The sequence below is a fragment of the Taudactylus pleione genome, unplaced genomic scaffold (assembly GCF_031769625.1).
Source record: "Taudactylus pleione unplaced genomic scaffold, aTauple2 ptg001327l, whole genome shotgun sequence".
NCBI classification, from domain to species: domain Eukaryota; kingdom Metazoa; phylum Chordata; class Amphibia; order Anura; family Myobatrachidae; genus Taudactylus; species Taudactylus pleione.
Genome location: NW_028285727.1, coordinates 1,196,116 through 1,212,299, shown reverse-complemented (window position 1 = coordinate 1,212,299; position 16,184 = coordinate 1,196,116). Strand labels below are relative to the sequence as shown.

Sequence of the window (16,184 nt, the reverse complement as noted above, 5' to 3'; positions counted from 1 at the left end):
GTATGAAGCTGCTACCACCATGCTTCACTGTAGGACTGGTATTGGCCTGGTGTTGAGCGGTGCCTGGTTTCCTCCAAACCTAACACCTGGCATTCACGCCAAAAAGTTAAATCTTTGTCTCATCAGACCAGAGAATTTTGTTTCTCATGGTCCGAGAGTCCTTCAGGTGCATTTTGGCAAACTCCAGGCGGGCTGCCATGTGCTTTTTACTAAGGAGTGGCTTCCGTCTGCCCACTCTACCATACAGGCCTGATTGGTGGATTGCTGCAGAGATGGTTGTCCTTCTGGAAGGTTCACAGAGGAATGCTGTAGCTCTGACAGAGTGACTATCCGGTTCTTGGTTACCTCCCTGACTGGGGCCCTTCTCCCCCGATCGCTCAGTTTAGATGGCCGGACAACTCTAGGAAGAGTCCTGGTGGTTCTGAACTTCTTCCATTTATGGATGATGGAGGCCACTGTGCTCATTGGGATCTTCAAACCAGCAGATATTTTTCTGTACCCTTTCCCAGATTTGTGCCTTGAGACATTCCTGTCTTGTAGGTCTACAGACAATTCCTTGGACTTCATGCTTGGTTTGTGCTCTGAAATGCACTGTCAAGTGTGGGACCTTATATAGACAGGTGTATGCCTTTCAAAATCATGTCCAATCAACTGAATTTACCACAGGTGGACTCCAATTAAGCTGTACGAACATCTGAAGGAAGATCAGTGGAAACAGGATGCACCTGAGCTCAATTTAGAGCTTCATGGCAAAGGCCGTGAATACTTGTGATTTCTTAAGGCCCCATACATCAGCAATTGATTGCAGCAATCGTGCAATTTGCAATCAATTGTGCATAAAAATCTTTCCCTTTTTCAATCGATTGTGGCAATTCTGCAATCGATTGATAAAGGGAAAGATTTTTATACACAATCAATTGCAAATTGCACGATTGCTGCAATCAATTGCTGATGTATGGGGGCCTTTAGTGTTTTTTTTAATTAAATTAGTATGGGGTTAGATGTATTATAGCGGCACTTAACGTGCCGCTATAATGCTTCCCGCTTATTCTCCGAGGCGAAGCAGGAAGCACTACCTATGAGAGGGAGCGTTAACTTCCTCCTCCGGCGCTACCTGCTAGAGACCACAGCGCGTCAGCCTAGTGCTGATGTGCTGTGAGTCAGTCCCAGCCGGCTCCACTGAGCATGCACGGGATCTTGCAAGTATTGCGAGATCCCCACGTGCAGCCTGGAGCCAGCAGCCGCCGCAGCAGGGACAGCGCTGTCCCTGCTGTGGGGATAGGACAGCGCCAGACTGTAGCTGTCAATAGCGACAGCTACAGCGGGCTGAACAGTCAGGCGATCTGACCGTTCGTACATTGCCCAGGCTATCGGCACTGTTATCTTGTAGACAGTAGCGCCGATAATGACAGGGGCGCATAGCGCCCCTGTCATTTACCGCCAAACCTCCAATCATACATCGAGTAGAAGCGGTATCAGCGCACCCGCTTCTGAGCTTCATACATCTCCCCCATTGTGTGTAGAATTTTAAGGACAAAAATTAATTTATTGCATTTTGGAATAAGCCTGTAACCTAACAAAATGTGGAAAAAGTGAATACTTTCCGGATGCACTGTAGGTAGATGTGACAATTAACCCCCTATACCTCAGTATTCCAGGGTTATAATGAAAGAAAGGGAAAGGTATAAGCTGACAGTTGAGAAAAATAAACAGACAGCAGCGCTAGCACAAGTCACATACAATGCAGAGCATACAATATACCTGCAGTGGGCATTAAATTCAACTACACAGACCGCAGTGGCTGGTAGGAAATAGCGTTGTAAAACCTGGCTCCTGGGAGAGGTGTGGTACCCCAGACCTTGGTGTACTCACGCATGTTGGGTCCTATATAAAAAGTATATGTAAATAATGTATGTATAATATGTAAATACAGTGTGCTCTGTGTATTGGCAAAGACTGGTTTATATGAACCATTGTAACTGACTGACAATTTGATGCCCCACCAGAGTCTGGGGCAGTTACCATATACCTATATGTACTGGTGCAGGTAATACTGTATGTGATGAGTCAGCAGCAGGTCACATGACTCAGAACGTGCTGGAACCAGCTGCAGGTACAGAGAGCCTTGAGAGAATGGTGAGGAAGGAAGGACCCACGCAGCAACGCTAATTGGAGCACTGCCCATTAGAACTACGCTGCTGAAGCTCCTGGCGATGTGTCTGTGATCCGGCAGTGTTGTACAGCACTTGTGGCTGAGGTGGAAAGCGGAAGGCGTATCCCTTCTAACCAGAGGCCGCCTGTGATGCAGACTCTCCCTCCTACACGGGGTGCAGGGAGGTGAGCAGGGAGCCCGGCGTCAGTGCTGATTTCAAGGAGGGCGGTGATCTTATTAGTCAATCCCCATTATAGGACAAAGGTGAAAACGCCTGGAGAGGAAAGTAGTCACACTTATCACAGCCCTGCATTATCGCACTACCCTCCAACTGCTACACTGTAACTAGGGATGTGCGCCGGACCATTTTTGCCGGATTTGGATTAAGATTTGGTTCTAATTCGTCATCCGGTTTTGGATTTGGATTTGGATTTGCCAAACTGCGGTGACTGGCTTTGGATTTGGATTTGCATTTTTTGACAAAATTCGCAAAAAAAATCTAAAATGACATAAATTGGGCTTTTTTTTCTTTCTAGAGTGTTATTTACCTCAATAACATTAATTTCCAGTCATTTACAGTCAATTTAGACCACCTCACAGCTTAAATTATTGTTTTCACCATTATTGGCCAAGGGTTGCAGTGAGCTGACTGGTTACCAAGCATCAGAGCAGCGGCGCAGTGGCACAGACACCACAGTTTAAAGCACATCTATGAAACTATGCCACACAGCAGTGGCAGAAATGAAAGGTAGTGCTAGATGGAATTGTCCTTGGGCCCTCCCACCCACCCTTATGTTGGATCTTAAAAAGGACATGCACACTTTAACAAACCAAGCATTTCAGCGACAGGTACTGCCACTTTGTGGCTGAAGTGCTTGGTTTGTTTGGACCCCCACAAAAAAATCTTCCAATCTACTAAAGGCAACAGGTCTACAGTGGCATGATGTCACCATCATTGCCATCCTCACCCTCATCAGTGTGTACATCATCCGATTCCTCACACAATATCAGTTCATCCCCGCTGGAATCCACCATTACAGAAGTATCTGTACTGTGACGTGATTGGCGGGAAAGGTTTTCCTCGTGAAATTTCCAGTTCACTTTAATGAACATAATTTTTTCTACATTTTGTGGAAGTAGCCTCCTTCGTCGTTCGCTCACAAGGTTCCCGGCTGTACTGAAAACTCTCTCCGAGTACACACTGGAGGGTGGGCAGCTTAAGTAATGCAAAGCCAGTTTATACAAGGGTCTCCAAATTGCCTTTTTTTTCTTCCAATATTCGAATGGACTCTGTGGCATGTCTACGTGTACGGTGTCCTGAAATTAATCCTCCACCATTCTTTGGATGGTAATCGTATTAGATGGAGTTACGGTAGAGGTGTCACTGGTGTTGGGCAAATCTTTTAGACCCGACCAGATGTCAAAATGTTGATTTAACTTATCTGCATCACCACTGGGTCTTTTGGAAAAGGTGACTTTTTTTCTGGCTGCTGCTGGAGAGACCGTAGGAGGAGACGTCATCGTAGTGCCATGTGTCACTTCAGCTGCCAACTTGCTCACCAGGAGCGCTTTGGTTCTTTTAAGATCTGGGTCAGTTGTAAAAAAAGACACAGCATACGACTTGAACCTAGGATCAAGCATGGTTGCTAAAATATAATGATCAGATTTCAAGATCTTGGCCACCCGTGGATCCTGGCGAAGCGAACAAAGGACTTGATCTATCAGTCCAGCATACTTTGCGGAATCACTTTGTTTAATCTCATCCTTCAATTTCTCCAACTGCTTTTCCAAAAGCGAAATCAGGGGAATCACGTTACTCAAGCTAGCAGTGTCAGCACTCACTTCACAAGTGGCAACTTCAAATGGTTTGGGCACCTTGCACAAGACAGAAAGTACTCTCCACTGTGCTGGGCTAAGGTACATTCCCCCTCCTCTCCCAATGTCATGGCTTGTCGTATAGCTATGGATGGCTTTTTGCTGCTCCTCCATCCGCTGAAGCATATACAGTGTTGAGTTCCACCTCGTTATCACTTCTTGCTTCAGTTGATGGCAGGGCAAATTAAACTGCTCTTGCAGGTGCTGCAATCTCCTGCATGCTGTTGCTGAATGCCGAAAATGTCCCGAAATTTTTCGGGCCACAGACAGCATCTCCTGCGCGCCCCTGTCGTTTTTTAAAAAACACTGCACCACTAAGCTTATTGTGTGAGCAAAACAGGGGATGTGTTGGAATTCACCAAGTTGTTGTGCTTTCACTATATTTGTAGTGGGGTAAGCCATGTTTCTATGACATCTCTTAGTTTTTCTAAGAGGTTGATACACAGAGTTGCCTGCCTCTGAATTAGCTGGTGTTGTTTGTTAGATACTGCTGCTGCTGAAGGTGATTCACCCACCCAGTGGGCCGTCACAGTCATGTAATCTTTAGTTTGTCCACTACCGCTTGTCCACATATCTGTGGTTAAGTGGATAGTGGGTACAATGGCATTTTGCAGGCCAATAATTAGGTTCTGTTTAACGTCCTGGTACAGCCGAGGAATGGCTTTTCGGGTAAAATGAAACCGAGATGGAATTTGGTACCGGGGACACATGACCTCAATTAACTGTATAAATCCCACTGCATTAATTGCGGATATTGGACGCAGATCTAATATTAGCATAGCTGTCATGGCGTCAGTGATCCGCTGTGCGACAGGGTGAGAGCTGTCATACTTGCTTCCCCTTGCAAGAGATTCTTTAATCTCTTGCAAGGGGAAGCAAGTCAATTGTTTTTTTGGTATACTACTAGTAGTTTTCTTGGTCCACTTCTGGGATGAAGATCCACCAGCAGCAGCAGCAGCAGGTCTAGCGCTCAAAGATTCAGTTTCTTCTGATGTGTCCAGGAAATTGGAGGAGTCGCCGTGACTTAGCATTAACAAATTGCATATTGTACTACCACTGATCATTCCTGAGGATATTGAGGAGGAAGGTGTTGTCGGCGGAGATTGCAGGTGGTGGGATTTAGTAGAGAGAAGGCATCTAGCTAATGCTGGACTGCTTGTTGTTATTTTTTTAGCAGTAGTTTCTGTTATCAAACACCTGTCATGAGCTCGCTGCAGATGACGTAATAGCGTAGAGGTTCCTAGATGCTTAACGTCCCTACCTCTACTAACTATGGTCTCACAGAGGCTACAAATAGCTTGACAAACGTTGTCAGGGTTTGGGTAAAAGTAATTCCACACAAAAGATGTGGATTTGTTGGTTCTATGCCCAGGTATGGCAATGGCCTTCTTATCTTGGCCAAGAACTGCTTCCACTGGTGCCTGACTTATACAAATAATATCCTCATCCTCAACATCCTCATTAGTGCCAAGGTCAGCTGCACATATATTCCCCTCATCCTTTTGCAATTCCAGGGTTGTATCCTCAATTTCTATGTCCTCAGCAATACTGCTCATCCCCACAACTACAGATGGAAAAGAAACTGTGGAGGGCGGCTTCTCTGAAAGGTCAGGCTTACACATAGCAATGCCACTCGTGGACCCACTTAGACTCTCCTCAGGGATTTCTGACATTTGTGTTTCAAAAAACACAGTTTGATCTACTGCCTTATTGGTTTTAAATTTTTTCACACTTCTATAGTCTGATTGAAAAGGTCTTTTATCGTTATGAGAGGCACAAGATGCCTCACTGACAGTTGCAGAACCACCACTAAGAAATAAAGGGCAAAGCCTGAGTCTGAGTGGTGAATGGTATGTTGCCAATTTTCTGTTTTTCTGCAATAGTAGTAGTCTTTAAGGGGTTTTTTTTGTCTTTACCTCTGTGAAATCTACATTTTTTGATTTCAGGTTCCCTACGTTTTTAAAGCCTCTACGCCCTTGAGCATCAGCTTTAGATGAAAGTGATGGACTTCCAGCCGCTGCAATGCTGGCATTTGCTTGGTGTTTATGATCTCCTCTCAGTTCATTCTCGTGATCCATATTAATTTATCACTATGAACTGGAGTCACGGAGCTTGTATACACACAGTAGGCTATGCCCTGTCACGGAGCTTGTATAATACACTCAGTGGGCTTATGCCCTTTCACGGAGCTTGTAGAATTGACACAGTGGACTATGCCCTTTCACGGAGCTTGTATGCACTCACTGGGCTTATGCCCTCTCACGGAGCTTGTATAATACACTCAGTGGGCTTATGCCCTTTCACGGAGCTTGTATAATAGACACAGTGGGCAATACCCTTTCATGGAGCTTGTATGCACTCACTGGGCTTATGCCCTCTCACTGAGCTTGTATAATACACTCAGTGGGCTTATGCCCTGTCACGGAGCTTGTATAATAGACACAGTGGGCTATGCCCTTTCATGGAGCTTGTAGAATAGACACAGTGGGCTATGCCATTTCACGGAGCTTGTATGCACTCACTGGGCTTATGCCCTTTCACGGAGCTTGTATTATACACACAGTGGGCTAAGCCCAATCACGGAGCTTATATAACACACACAGTGGGCTAAGTCCAGTCACGGAGCCTGTATAATACACACAGTGGGCTAAGTCCAGTCACAGAGCTTGTATAATATTATAAATACACACAGTGGGCTAAGTCAAGTCACGGAGCTTGTATAATAAAAGTCCAGTCACGGATCTTGTATAATATACACAGTTGGCTAAGTCCAGTCACGGAGCCTGTATAATACACAGTGGGCTAAGTCCAGTCACGGAGCTTGTATAATATAAAAACACACAGTGGGCTAAGTCCAGTCACGGAGCTTGTATAATACACACAGTTGGCTAAGTCCAGTCACGGAGCTTGTATAATATGAAAACACACAGTTGGCTAAGTCCAGTCACGGAGCTTGTATAATATAAAAACACACAGTGGGCTAAGTCCAGTCACGGAGCTTGTATAATACACACAGTTGGCTAAGTCCAGTCACGGAGCTTGTATAATATGAAAACACACAGTTGGCTAAGTCCAGTCACGGAGCTTGTATAATACACACACAGTGGGCTAAGCCCAGTCACGGAGCACACAGTGGCAAGAACTACTCTCTCTAACTGTAATCTAACTCTAGTCTCACTTTTCCCCTCTCTATCACTAACTAACTAAGCGTGACTGTTCCGTCTGATACAGTCACGCGAAATGGCGCCTACAGCCGGGCGCAGTGCCTTTTATTGAGGCCGAACGTCACCCGGCTCTCGTGAGGTCTCGCGAGAATCCGACGCCGGCCGGGTGACGTTCGGCCTCGAGGTGGAATCCAAGTCAGGCGGGAACACCTGAACTTGCATTCGGGTGGACTCGGATTCCACCTGTTCGGAGCGGTTCGGATTCCTCAGAATCCGAACCGCTCATCACTAACTGTAGCAGCCAGCGTTCACAGCAGAGAATAGCTCATCTCTCCAAGCAATAGTGTCTCTGAATAAACAGGATAGTCACAACCATTCCTAGGACAGCATTAGTAAAGTAAAGCAGCCAATAATACTGTACTGAGAGACTCGCTCAAGTCACAGAATCGTTCTCATGGCCTGATTCAGAGCCGCTCGCTATTTGCGAGTGCATGCTCTGAATCAGGGCGGGGAGTATTTATTTATTTATTTTCCTGTCTGCTCGCTAAGCTGTGGGTGCCCACCCACAGCTAGTGCGAGTGGGCAGGAGATGGTTACGATTAACGCGACCATCGGCATTGCGAGTAGACCCTAAGGTAGGGTCTCAGCACTCGCAATGCCGAGTAGACTTCCAGCTCTAATAGAGCCGGAAGTCCACTACTGACATCACAAGTGATGTCATTAGGGACGCCCACAAAACAGGGCGAGCTGTCGATCAAAGTGGCGAGTGAAGGTTGCGCGTGCATACTGGGCCACCATCGACCCGTTTGCGAGCGCAATGCGCTTGCGAGCGGGTCTGAATCAGGCCCTCAGTCCTCATATTACAGTGATTCACCACGTGCAACTCTTCACAGTGTCATGTGGTGGCAGAAAAGAGATAGTAAAAGAGATAGTAAAAACTGTTTTAAGAATAATTTCTTAGCCACAAACAGAGCCAGCAGTTTTGGGATTTTCCAGCCCCTCCGCAGGGACATCTAATAGACACTTCCCCTGGACACACAATGCGAGAATCAGATCTGCAACGTATGTGCACCACCTCTACAGATCCAGCTGGGTAATTGTACTAGAAAGTATATTGACTAAATTTCATGTTTATAGTAGTCCTTTAGCGGTTTTATTTAAAATTGTTCCTGTTCCCTCCAACCTACTAGTTGTTCGATCTAGGTAAACCGCTTATGTGGTTTAAATTATGGGTGTGGTATAAGAGATAGACAGTAATTAGTTAGACAATGTCTAGATACACACCAGATGTTAGACAGTCAATAGTTAGACAGGGAAAAAAGTTAGACACAAACAAAAGTCAGACACATTAAAGTTAGACATGTAAAAAGTTTGACAGGTACAAAAGGTCAACAGGGTCAAAAGTTCGACATGAAAACGTGTCGACCATTTTTGTGTCGATCTTTTTCATGTCGAACTTTTGACCCTGTCAATCTTTTGTACCAGTCAAACTTTTTACATGTCTAACTTTAGTGTGTCTGACTTTTGTCTGTGTTGAACTTTTATCCCTGTTTATTAACTTTCTAACAGCTGGTGTCTATCTAGACATTGTCTAACTAATTACTGTCTGTCTATAGTCCAGAACCCCAGTTTTATATCCTCGGGATCACATAGATCCAACAGGTGGTAATTGAAGAAAACTTTTTATCTTGCCGAGTTCCTGTACAATAAACCTTGCTACATTGCTAAGCGTATGTTACTTACCCAGAAATACCTTTGCATGTATTTTTTGTTGTTGAAATGTATTGAAATGAAGGACCTCATTCAGACCCGGTCACAAGAGCTGAGCGCTCGCAACCAGGTCGATGTTAAGGACCTGCGCACGCCCCGGCCCTGCCCTGCGCAAGCCCTGGAGCGAGAGAGAATTTCTCTCGCTCTGGAGCTCACTACAAAAGCGGTGGCTCGCCCCATTTTGTAGGTGGGGCGGGGGGTGGCTACACAAATGGAGGCGTTCCCAAGTGAACGCCTGCCGTTTTGTGAGCGGCCGCACTGACATCAGCAGTGATGTCAGTGGGGAGCTTCCTGCTCGATCAGAGCAGGAAGCTTCTTAGGGCTTGCGGTTGCCGAGACCCAACCTTAGGGTCTCGTCGCAAGCCCCGATGGTCGCGATGGTCTTGACCATCGTGACCATCAACCTGGTCGGTCGCTAAGCTGTGGGTGGTAACCCACAGCTTAGCTAGCGACCAGGAGGCCGCACTAAAAAAAAAAAGTGGCCGCCCTCATTCAGAGAGAGTGATCACTTCTTGCGACCGCCTCTGAATGAGGGCTTATATCCCTAACATTATTTCAGCAGTGTTAGTGGGTTAGTACTGTCAATAAATATAGTCTTGTTTGACACTAATTGGCATAATTCATTGGGTGAAGAATAAAACTCCTCCGCTGCTGTGAAGATAACCCTCATAATAGCTAATACAGAGTGTGACCAACCATCTATTCCTTCTACTAAGATACCTGAACCTCACTTAACAACTCTACCCTACCTGGCGGGGTGTCACAGAGGTATACAGGGAGACCGGACCCAGCGTTCCCGGAGACCTGTCCCTTTGAGTCCCAAATGCAGTCTTGGGCCCGAGGAGCCCTGCTAGCTAGGTCTCCCTGGAGCCATGCAGAGAGTATCTAGCTGAGGGCTGGAGTCGTGGCGCCGTGGAGGGGTGATGGAACAGCAGTGCAGATGCTCAGAGGACTGTCTAGCGCTGCTTGCTCTGTGTTAAAAATGAAAATAAAAGTACATCATAAAAATAAAGCTTGGGCTGCTTAACAGCAGCCTCATTGCTCTAACGGCGAACCAGCTCCTGCCGGACACTAACGAAACTGAGTTGCCTTCAGGCTGTGGGCGGGGTATTGGTGGAATGACTGGTGCATCCTGGGATAGAAAAAAACTTTGCTGTTTGTGTCCGGTCCTCCAAGTACCACCTACATCCCATTGTCTCCCTGTGGAGCCCTATGGACCCTGAAGAAGAAACTGAGTTTTATTGACACAACCCCAGATTTATCATAGCATGCATCTGACCCAGTGGTATGAAACTAAAATCCTCTTGGGTGAACCTCCTATCACGTTGCCTGGCAGGTGAGTGTAGGACACTCTTTTTCTTTTAATTTATTAATTTAAGTTATTATTTATTTACTTTTCATTATCTGTGTTTATGTTTCAGTCTATGGCCCATATTCAATTTGAGCAGAGCCGCGTTAATGCGGCCTGGACTTAATGCTGACTTCCCCTGTTTTGTAGGCGTTAAAGTAGCGCGCGCGTGCCCGGTATCCCCGTATTCAATTTCAAATTAGGCGAAAACGGGACCCGGCGATACTTGAATTGGCGAAAAAAAATGGGAATTTTTGGGAAATAATTGTAGGACCCCCCTAAAGATGTCCCGGGGCTCTTCCCCATACCCCTGGAGCGATGGGTATGGGGGTAATGGGGGGCCATACCCATCGCTCCAAGGATATAGGTGAGTATGAATTCTTTTTTGCAGGGCCATTCATTATGGATATTCCATCTGGTATAGGTAAGTATGTGTGAATGGGTAGGTGTGTGTAATAAAGTTATACTGGACACGGTGTGTGTGTTTTGTCTTTTTTTAACTATTTAGTTTACAGTGAAGTTACAAGTGCCGCATGTCTGCTGGCACTTGTAGTTCCACAAGTGCAAAATAGCAGGCATGCTAGCACTTGTAGTTCCACTGTAAAGTACAATAGTCTTACATTATTTGGCCACCCCCATTACCCCCAGACCCAACCGCTCCAGGGGTATGGGGAAGAGCCCTGGGCTTCAGCGTAAGCCTGGGGTGCTCGGGAGGGGGGGACCCTTCTTTGGGGCTTCCCCGACTCCCCCGAGATCACCGGCTTGCGCTAACCGGCTTGGGCGTGAATCAAGAGCTACCTGGTTGATCCTGCCAGTAGCATATGCTTGTCTCAAAGATTAAGCCATGCACGTGTAAGTACACATGGCCGGTACAGTGAAACTGCGAATGGCTCATTAAATCAGTTATGGTTCCTTTAGTTCCTAATGCTTTGGACAGAGTCGTGATTGGGTCTCCGGGCTGTAGCATTACACCCCGGCCGGTTGGGTCTGGTGCTGGTCTTAAATATAGGGGGAACCCCACGTCTTTTTTGCCCCCTATATTTAAAACCAGCACTAGTCCCTGCAGCCTGGTGTTGGTTTCTAAAATATGGTGGAACCCTACACATTTTCTTCCCCGTATTTTTAGAAACCACCACTGGCTGCCAAGCCTGGGGCTGGTTTGGTTTTTGGAGGGGGACCTATGTCATTTTTTTTTTAAACTTTATCCCGTTTTTTTTAGAGGTAGAGACATAACGGGAATTTTCGGGAAATATTCCAGGGGACGCCCTAAAGATGTTTAGACATAGGGGATCACTATGGGTACCCCCATTATTATCTCTTGAAGGAAGTCGGGGTTTGTAATAGCCGCGGCAGATGCATAAATGCGGCTTGGAAGAAAGTGCTGCAGAAGAGCATTTAGAAGATTTTTTTGTGAAAAATAACTATGCCCATCAGGTTTGGGGTACTAGAAAATGGGGGTCAGCATATTTTAAAGTTGCTAAAGTGAGTTGAAAAAAACATGGAAAACCCACTTGCCGCAAGCAGCTGCAATGAAAAAAACACATGGGGCATACTTGGGGACCCCCGCCCCCGAGTCAAGTTTGCTAGTTTTTAACTTTGTCCCCCAATTTTTTTTTTCACCCCCAAAATTAAAGTTATTTTTTTGGGGTGTCCAAAAGTGTTTTTTTTTTTAGTTTTTTGACACAGATTACCTTTGGGGGACTATCTGAAGGCTGCACGGGGGTTCCCGCAATGTTGCACCCCAAAACACCAGTTCTGCACTTTTTAACGCCTGCTATTCATAGGCGATACTTTTCCGCCTATTATATTGCATTAACTTTCCGCCTAGGCGGAAAGTCTTTCTAATTGGATACGGGGTAAAATTAAAACAGGCGAAAATGACGTCATCGGCGATAAATTACCGCCGATCCGGACTTAACGACTCAAATTGAATACGGCCCTATATTGGGTTAAACCAAGTAAAAAATGAACGCTTGTATAATATAAAGGCATATGGACATGCTCTGGAATATGTTTAAATGCTGTTAGACACTGTATATACTGTTTTCCCTTATTTGTACTGGACTTTTTACACTTATGTCTTGCTACTTTGATGTATGGTGTTTTTGCTTATATAAAAGACTTAAAAACCGGGTGAGAGGAAACAAACAATCCACACTTCTGAGGAAGCCGCTAATTATTTGTAAAGGTGGAGAAATGCGTAAAGGACTGTGAGAGTGATTTTACCAGCTGGTATACACCTTCCCTACATCTCTAGAGATAGCCGTGAGTACAGAACTGAACAAGTGACAGAGGATCTTGATTGTGCTTTGAGGGAAGGGTTTAAAAGGATGAGCTCTTTATGGCTTGTAAGTGACTGATCTATTTCACATGCATGCTTTAAGAAATTATATTAATGTTACAAATGACTGCCTAACTTTGCATGCATGCCTTGGGAAATACCACTAATGCTATAACTTGCTGGCTTTTGTTTGCACACATGCGTTGAGAAATTCTACTGACGTTACAACTGTGACTGCCTAACTCTGCTTGTATGCCTGGAGAAATCCTACTAAATGCTACAAGCTCCTTTTGATAAAGCTGCACCTAGATGCAATGAAACGCGTTATGATTCTATTAGGATCATCACCCTCAACTTACCTACCACTTTTTGGACTTATTAATTTGGATCATCTACCCTTGCCTAAAGCAGCCCTTGGGACAGTAAGGACTAAGCTATTTAAGGAGACACCAGCCACTGGTTGCAGCCAGACATTCGCTGCCTATGGATACCGCACGGTTTGAGGACCCAACACTTTGATATATTACAACACATCTTGAAAGGGACATCCCTCTAGCGGAAACCAGGACTTCTATCTAGCAGGCAGTCTCCCTATACCACCTTTGGCATTTCCTACGTCCCCTACAGGGGCCATATGTGAACAGGCTATTATGGACTTGAGGTTGTGGGTGAGATCCTATGCTTTTTAATGTCATATGTAAACTGTGCACATCCATTATTGGAAACAGTGAAATAACTTTTTTTAATTCATTTATTAAACATTTTGATTCTATTCAGTATCATATTTTACTTTATGTATCACATGTAATTGAAACAACCAGCGATACTACTAGTTTTGTATTTTATTGCTACAAACTGCTGGTGTCGACTAACAAAGTCGTGCATTAACAAAATAAGAGCTCGCCGACCACCCTCTCGCCTTATTTCCCCTCCTCTGTTTACAAATTAGACAACTTACTTCACATTCTACCAGGGTTGGACTGGACCACAGGGGTACAGGGGAAATCCAGGGGTTGATTGTGTATGGAGTTCTGGACTATTTAAATTTGAAGTTACAAAGTACCATAATCAAGTGTTCTATCAAATGCTCCTTTGTTCTTGGAGAGTAGGAAAAGAATGACACAGTTTCTTGTCTTTTTAGATGCTAAAATACTACTTATAAATAGATATACCGGCCGGTAAATAAGCGGTTATTTTATCTTATTTATTTTGAGTTTTTTATCATTTTATGGAATATGCTCAATTGATGTCCTCATATGGGTATTTAATATTAAATATATATTGCTTGTCTATAAGCGCTGTCCACATCTTTTTTCTACATGTAAAGGCGGTGTAGCTTGATTTGCTAAAAAGATCTGAATAGCATCCATATAATTAGACAGGTCTTGTAGGTACTATATGAGTTGGCCTTGATTGGCTTCTTGTTTCTCCAGTTTGCTAGCCAAATATTGGATCAAATACATGCATTACTGAACAAGATATCAGGATAACACAATGCCTGTATACTTGGATAGCACCATAAGATATTAGGATGCACAGTCAGGACAGCTGGATTGCACAGTACAGCTGGTAAAATTTTCCCTATAGGATATAAGGATTGCACAGTGCAAGTTCACAGTGCAGGTTCAGCAGGATTACACAGGAGGCTAACCGGATTGCACAGCAGAACCACAGGATTGCACAGTGCAGTTGTCGCAGGATATCAGGATTGCTCAGAGCAAGTTTAGCAGGATTGCCCAGCAGGATATCAGGATTGCAGAGTGCAGTTTTAGCAGGATTGCTCAGCTGGATAACAGAAAAGCACAGTGTAAGTTCAGCGGGATAACACAAAAGGATACCAGGATACACTATAAAGCACAGGGGAACCAGGAGTACTAAGGCATCTAGGAAAGAAGTTGTACTGGCAACTTATTGCCAGCTCCTGTGGAAGTAAATAGGGCGCCCGTACCACCGATTGGCACAGCCAGTCATGTAGTCAGGAAATGCCTTTTCAGGATTGATCAGACGTTTCAATTATGTCACTCGAACTTGGCTGCGCACATGGACCAGTGGAGGACGCCGCACCCGCAGAGGGGGACACGTGATGATGACAGCCTGCTGGAAGTCTCAGTGCCTCTGGTAATAATCATTACATATTGTTGCATCAGCTCTCCAGAATTTGCAGGAGATACATCTGCAGACAGGTGTATATACGTGTAGGCGTCCACTTCAAATTGTGTTGCATTTAAGTGATTTTCCTGTACTCAGCTTTTGATTGTCTGCACTTTCCCTCCTGTATTCCTCTTTTCCAGGCATAAGGAGGACCACGTCAACAGTATGTAAAAGTTTACAAAGGGAATGTTCCTGCACCCAGTGTGGAAGTGTATATTATGCAAAAAAACAGATGTAAGTCCATCTATACAGAAGCCCCTAAAACTGTTCTTATTAGATATACATATAACTGTCGAATCAATATTTAAAGCTGAAATCCAATAATGGCTTAGTTTAGCAAGCAATGCTGTTAACAATATCATGAAGAGTGTATTATTCATTTACCTTGCTGGCATGTCTTGAAAAAGATAGCATTTTGTGGTGTTTGCAGAATCACATTGCCTTCTGAATTCATAACAATTACATTCACTTCAAAGGCTGCCACTCCATCTTGATTGCCAAGGCATGGAAAACCAACCTGTACAACTAAAGCAAAACACCATAATTGGCCAAAAGTAATATAGCAAATGGAAATGTACAAAACAGAAAATGTATTAGAGAAAAAAAATAGTCACTCGACACATTATTTTACAAACCAACAACTTTAGGTAAATAGGGCAGATACATCAGTATTCAGAATTTTCATGGACGCATTTCCCTATAACAATATCTCAAATCAAAATGTATTATCTATAGTATCCTAGTTTAATATTTGTACAATGTACTTATAATGTTAGTAAAAACATAAATTACAAAATCGCATAGTAGGTTCACAATGTATTTTCTTATTTTCCCAAAATTGTAAAATGTAAGTGTCTAATACAGTGCTGTTCAGCTTGTGGGCTGTGACTTGTCACACAATGGGCCTGATTCAGTAATGGGCGTGGCCACGGCTGCGTCTTTTGCCGCAGTTGTGCCTGCATCTTTATGCTAATGCTGTGTCCGATTTTCAAACAACTGAGATGCCCACATGCAGTGTCTTAAGTCAGGGCATTTCCGTCACTGTGCGTATTTAGTCACACCATGGGCGCACCTTTGTGCACTAGTCCTATGGCAGGTGTGATTCTTCCATCTGTGTATGGCCGCCTGTGTGAGCGGCAGTGAGTCTTTGAACGCAGGCGTGTACAGCCACACTCACATGTTGGCTTTGCCACCCCAATTACTTCCTAAGAACACCCGCTAAAATTCTCAGACCCTGCGTCCAATTATGTGTTGTATCTCTGCACGTAGGCTATAGGGAAGCATGAATGCGCGACTCAGACACACAGGCAGACTTCTGACATCAGCCATTTGCGTGCAACATCGACACTACATCCACCTTTGAATCAAGCCCAATGCCGTCTACAATCACAAGATTTAGGCAAGCATCTTATCTACATTAAATCATGTGATTTCATTGGATGT

General features: G+C 44.6%; 1 protein-coding gene across 1 annotated transcript in view; it reads right to left on the bottom strand.

Moving 5' to 3' along the window:
* The window catches only part of WIF1 (Wnt inhibitory factor 1), a 162,542-nt gene that overhangs the window by 69,658 nt on the left and 76,700 nt on the right, over nt 1-16,184 (bottom strand). The window contains exon 4 of the mRNA XM_088463143.1: nt 15,126-15,266. Coding sequence (XP_088319269.1) covers nt 15,126-15,266 — 141 coding nt within the window. The remainder of the gene's footprint in view (nt 1-15,125; nt 15,267-16,184) is intronic.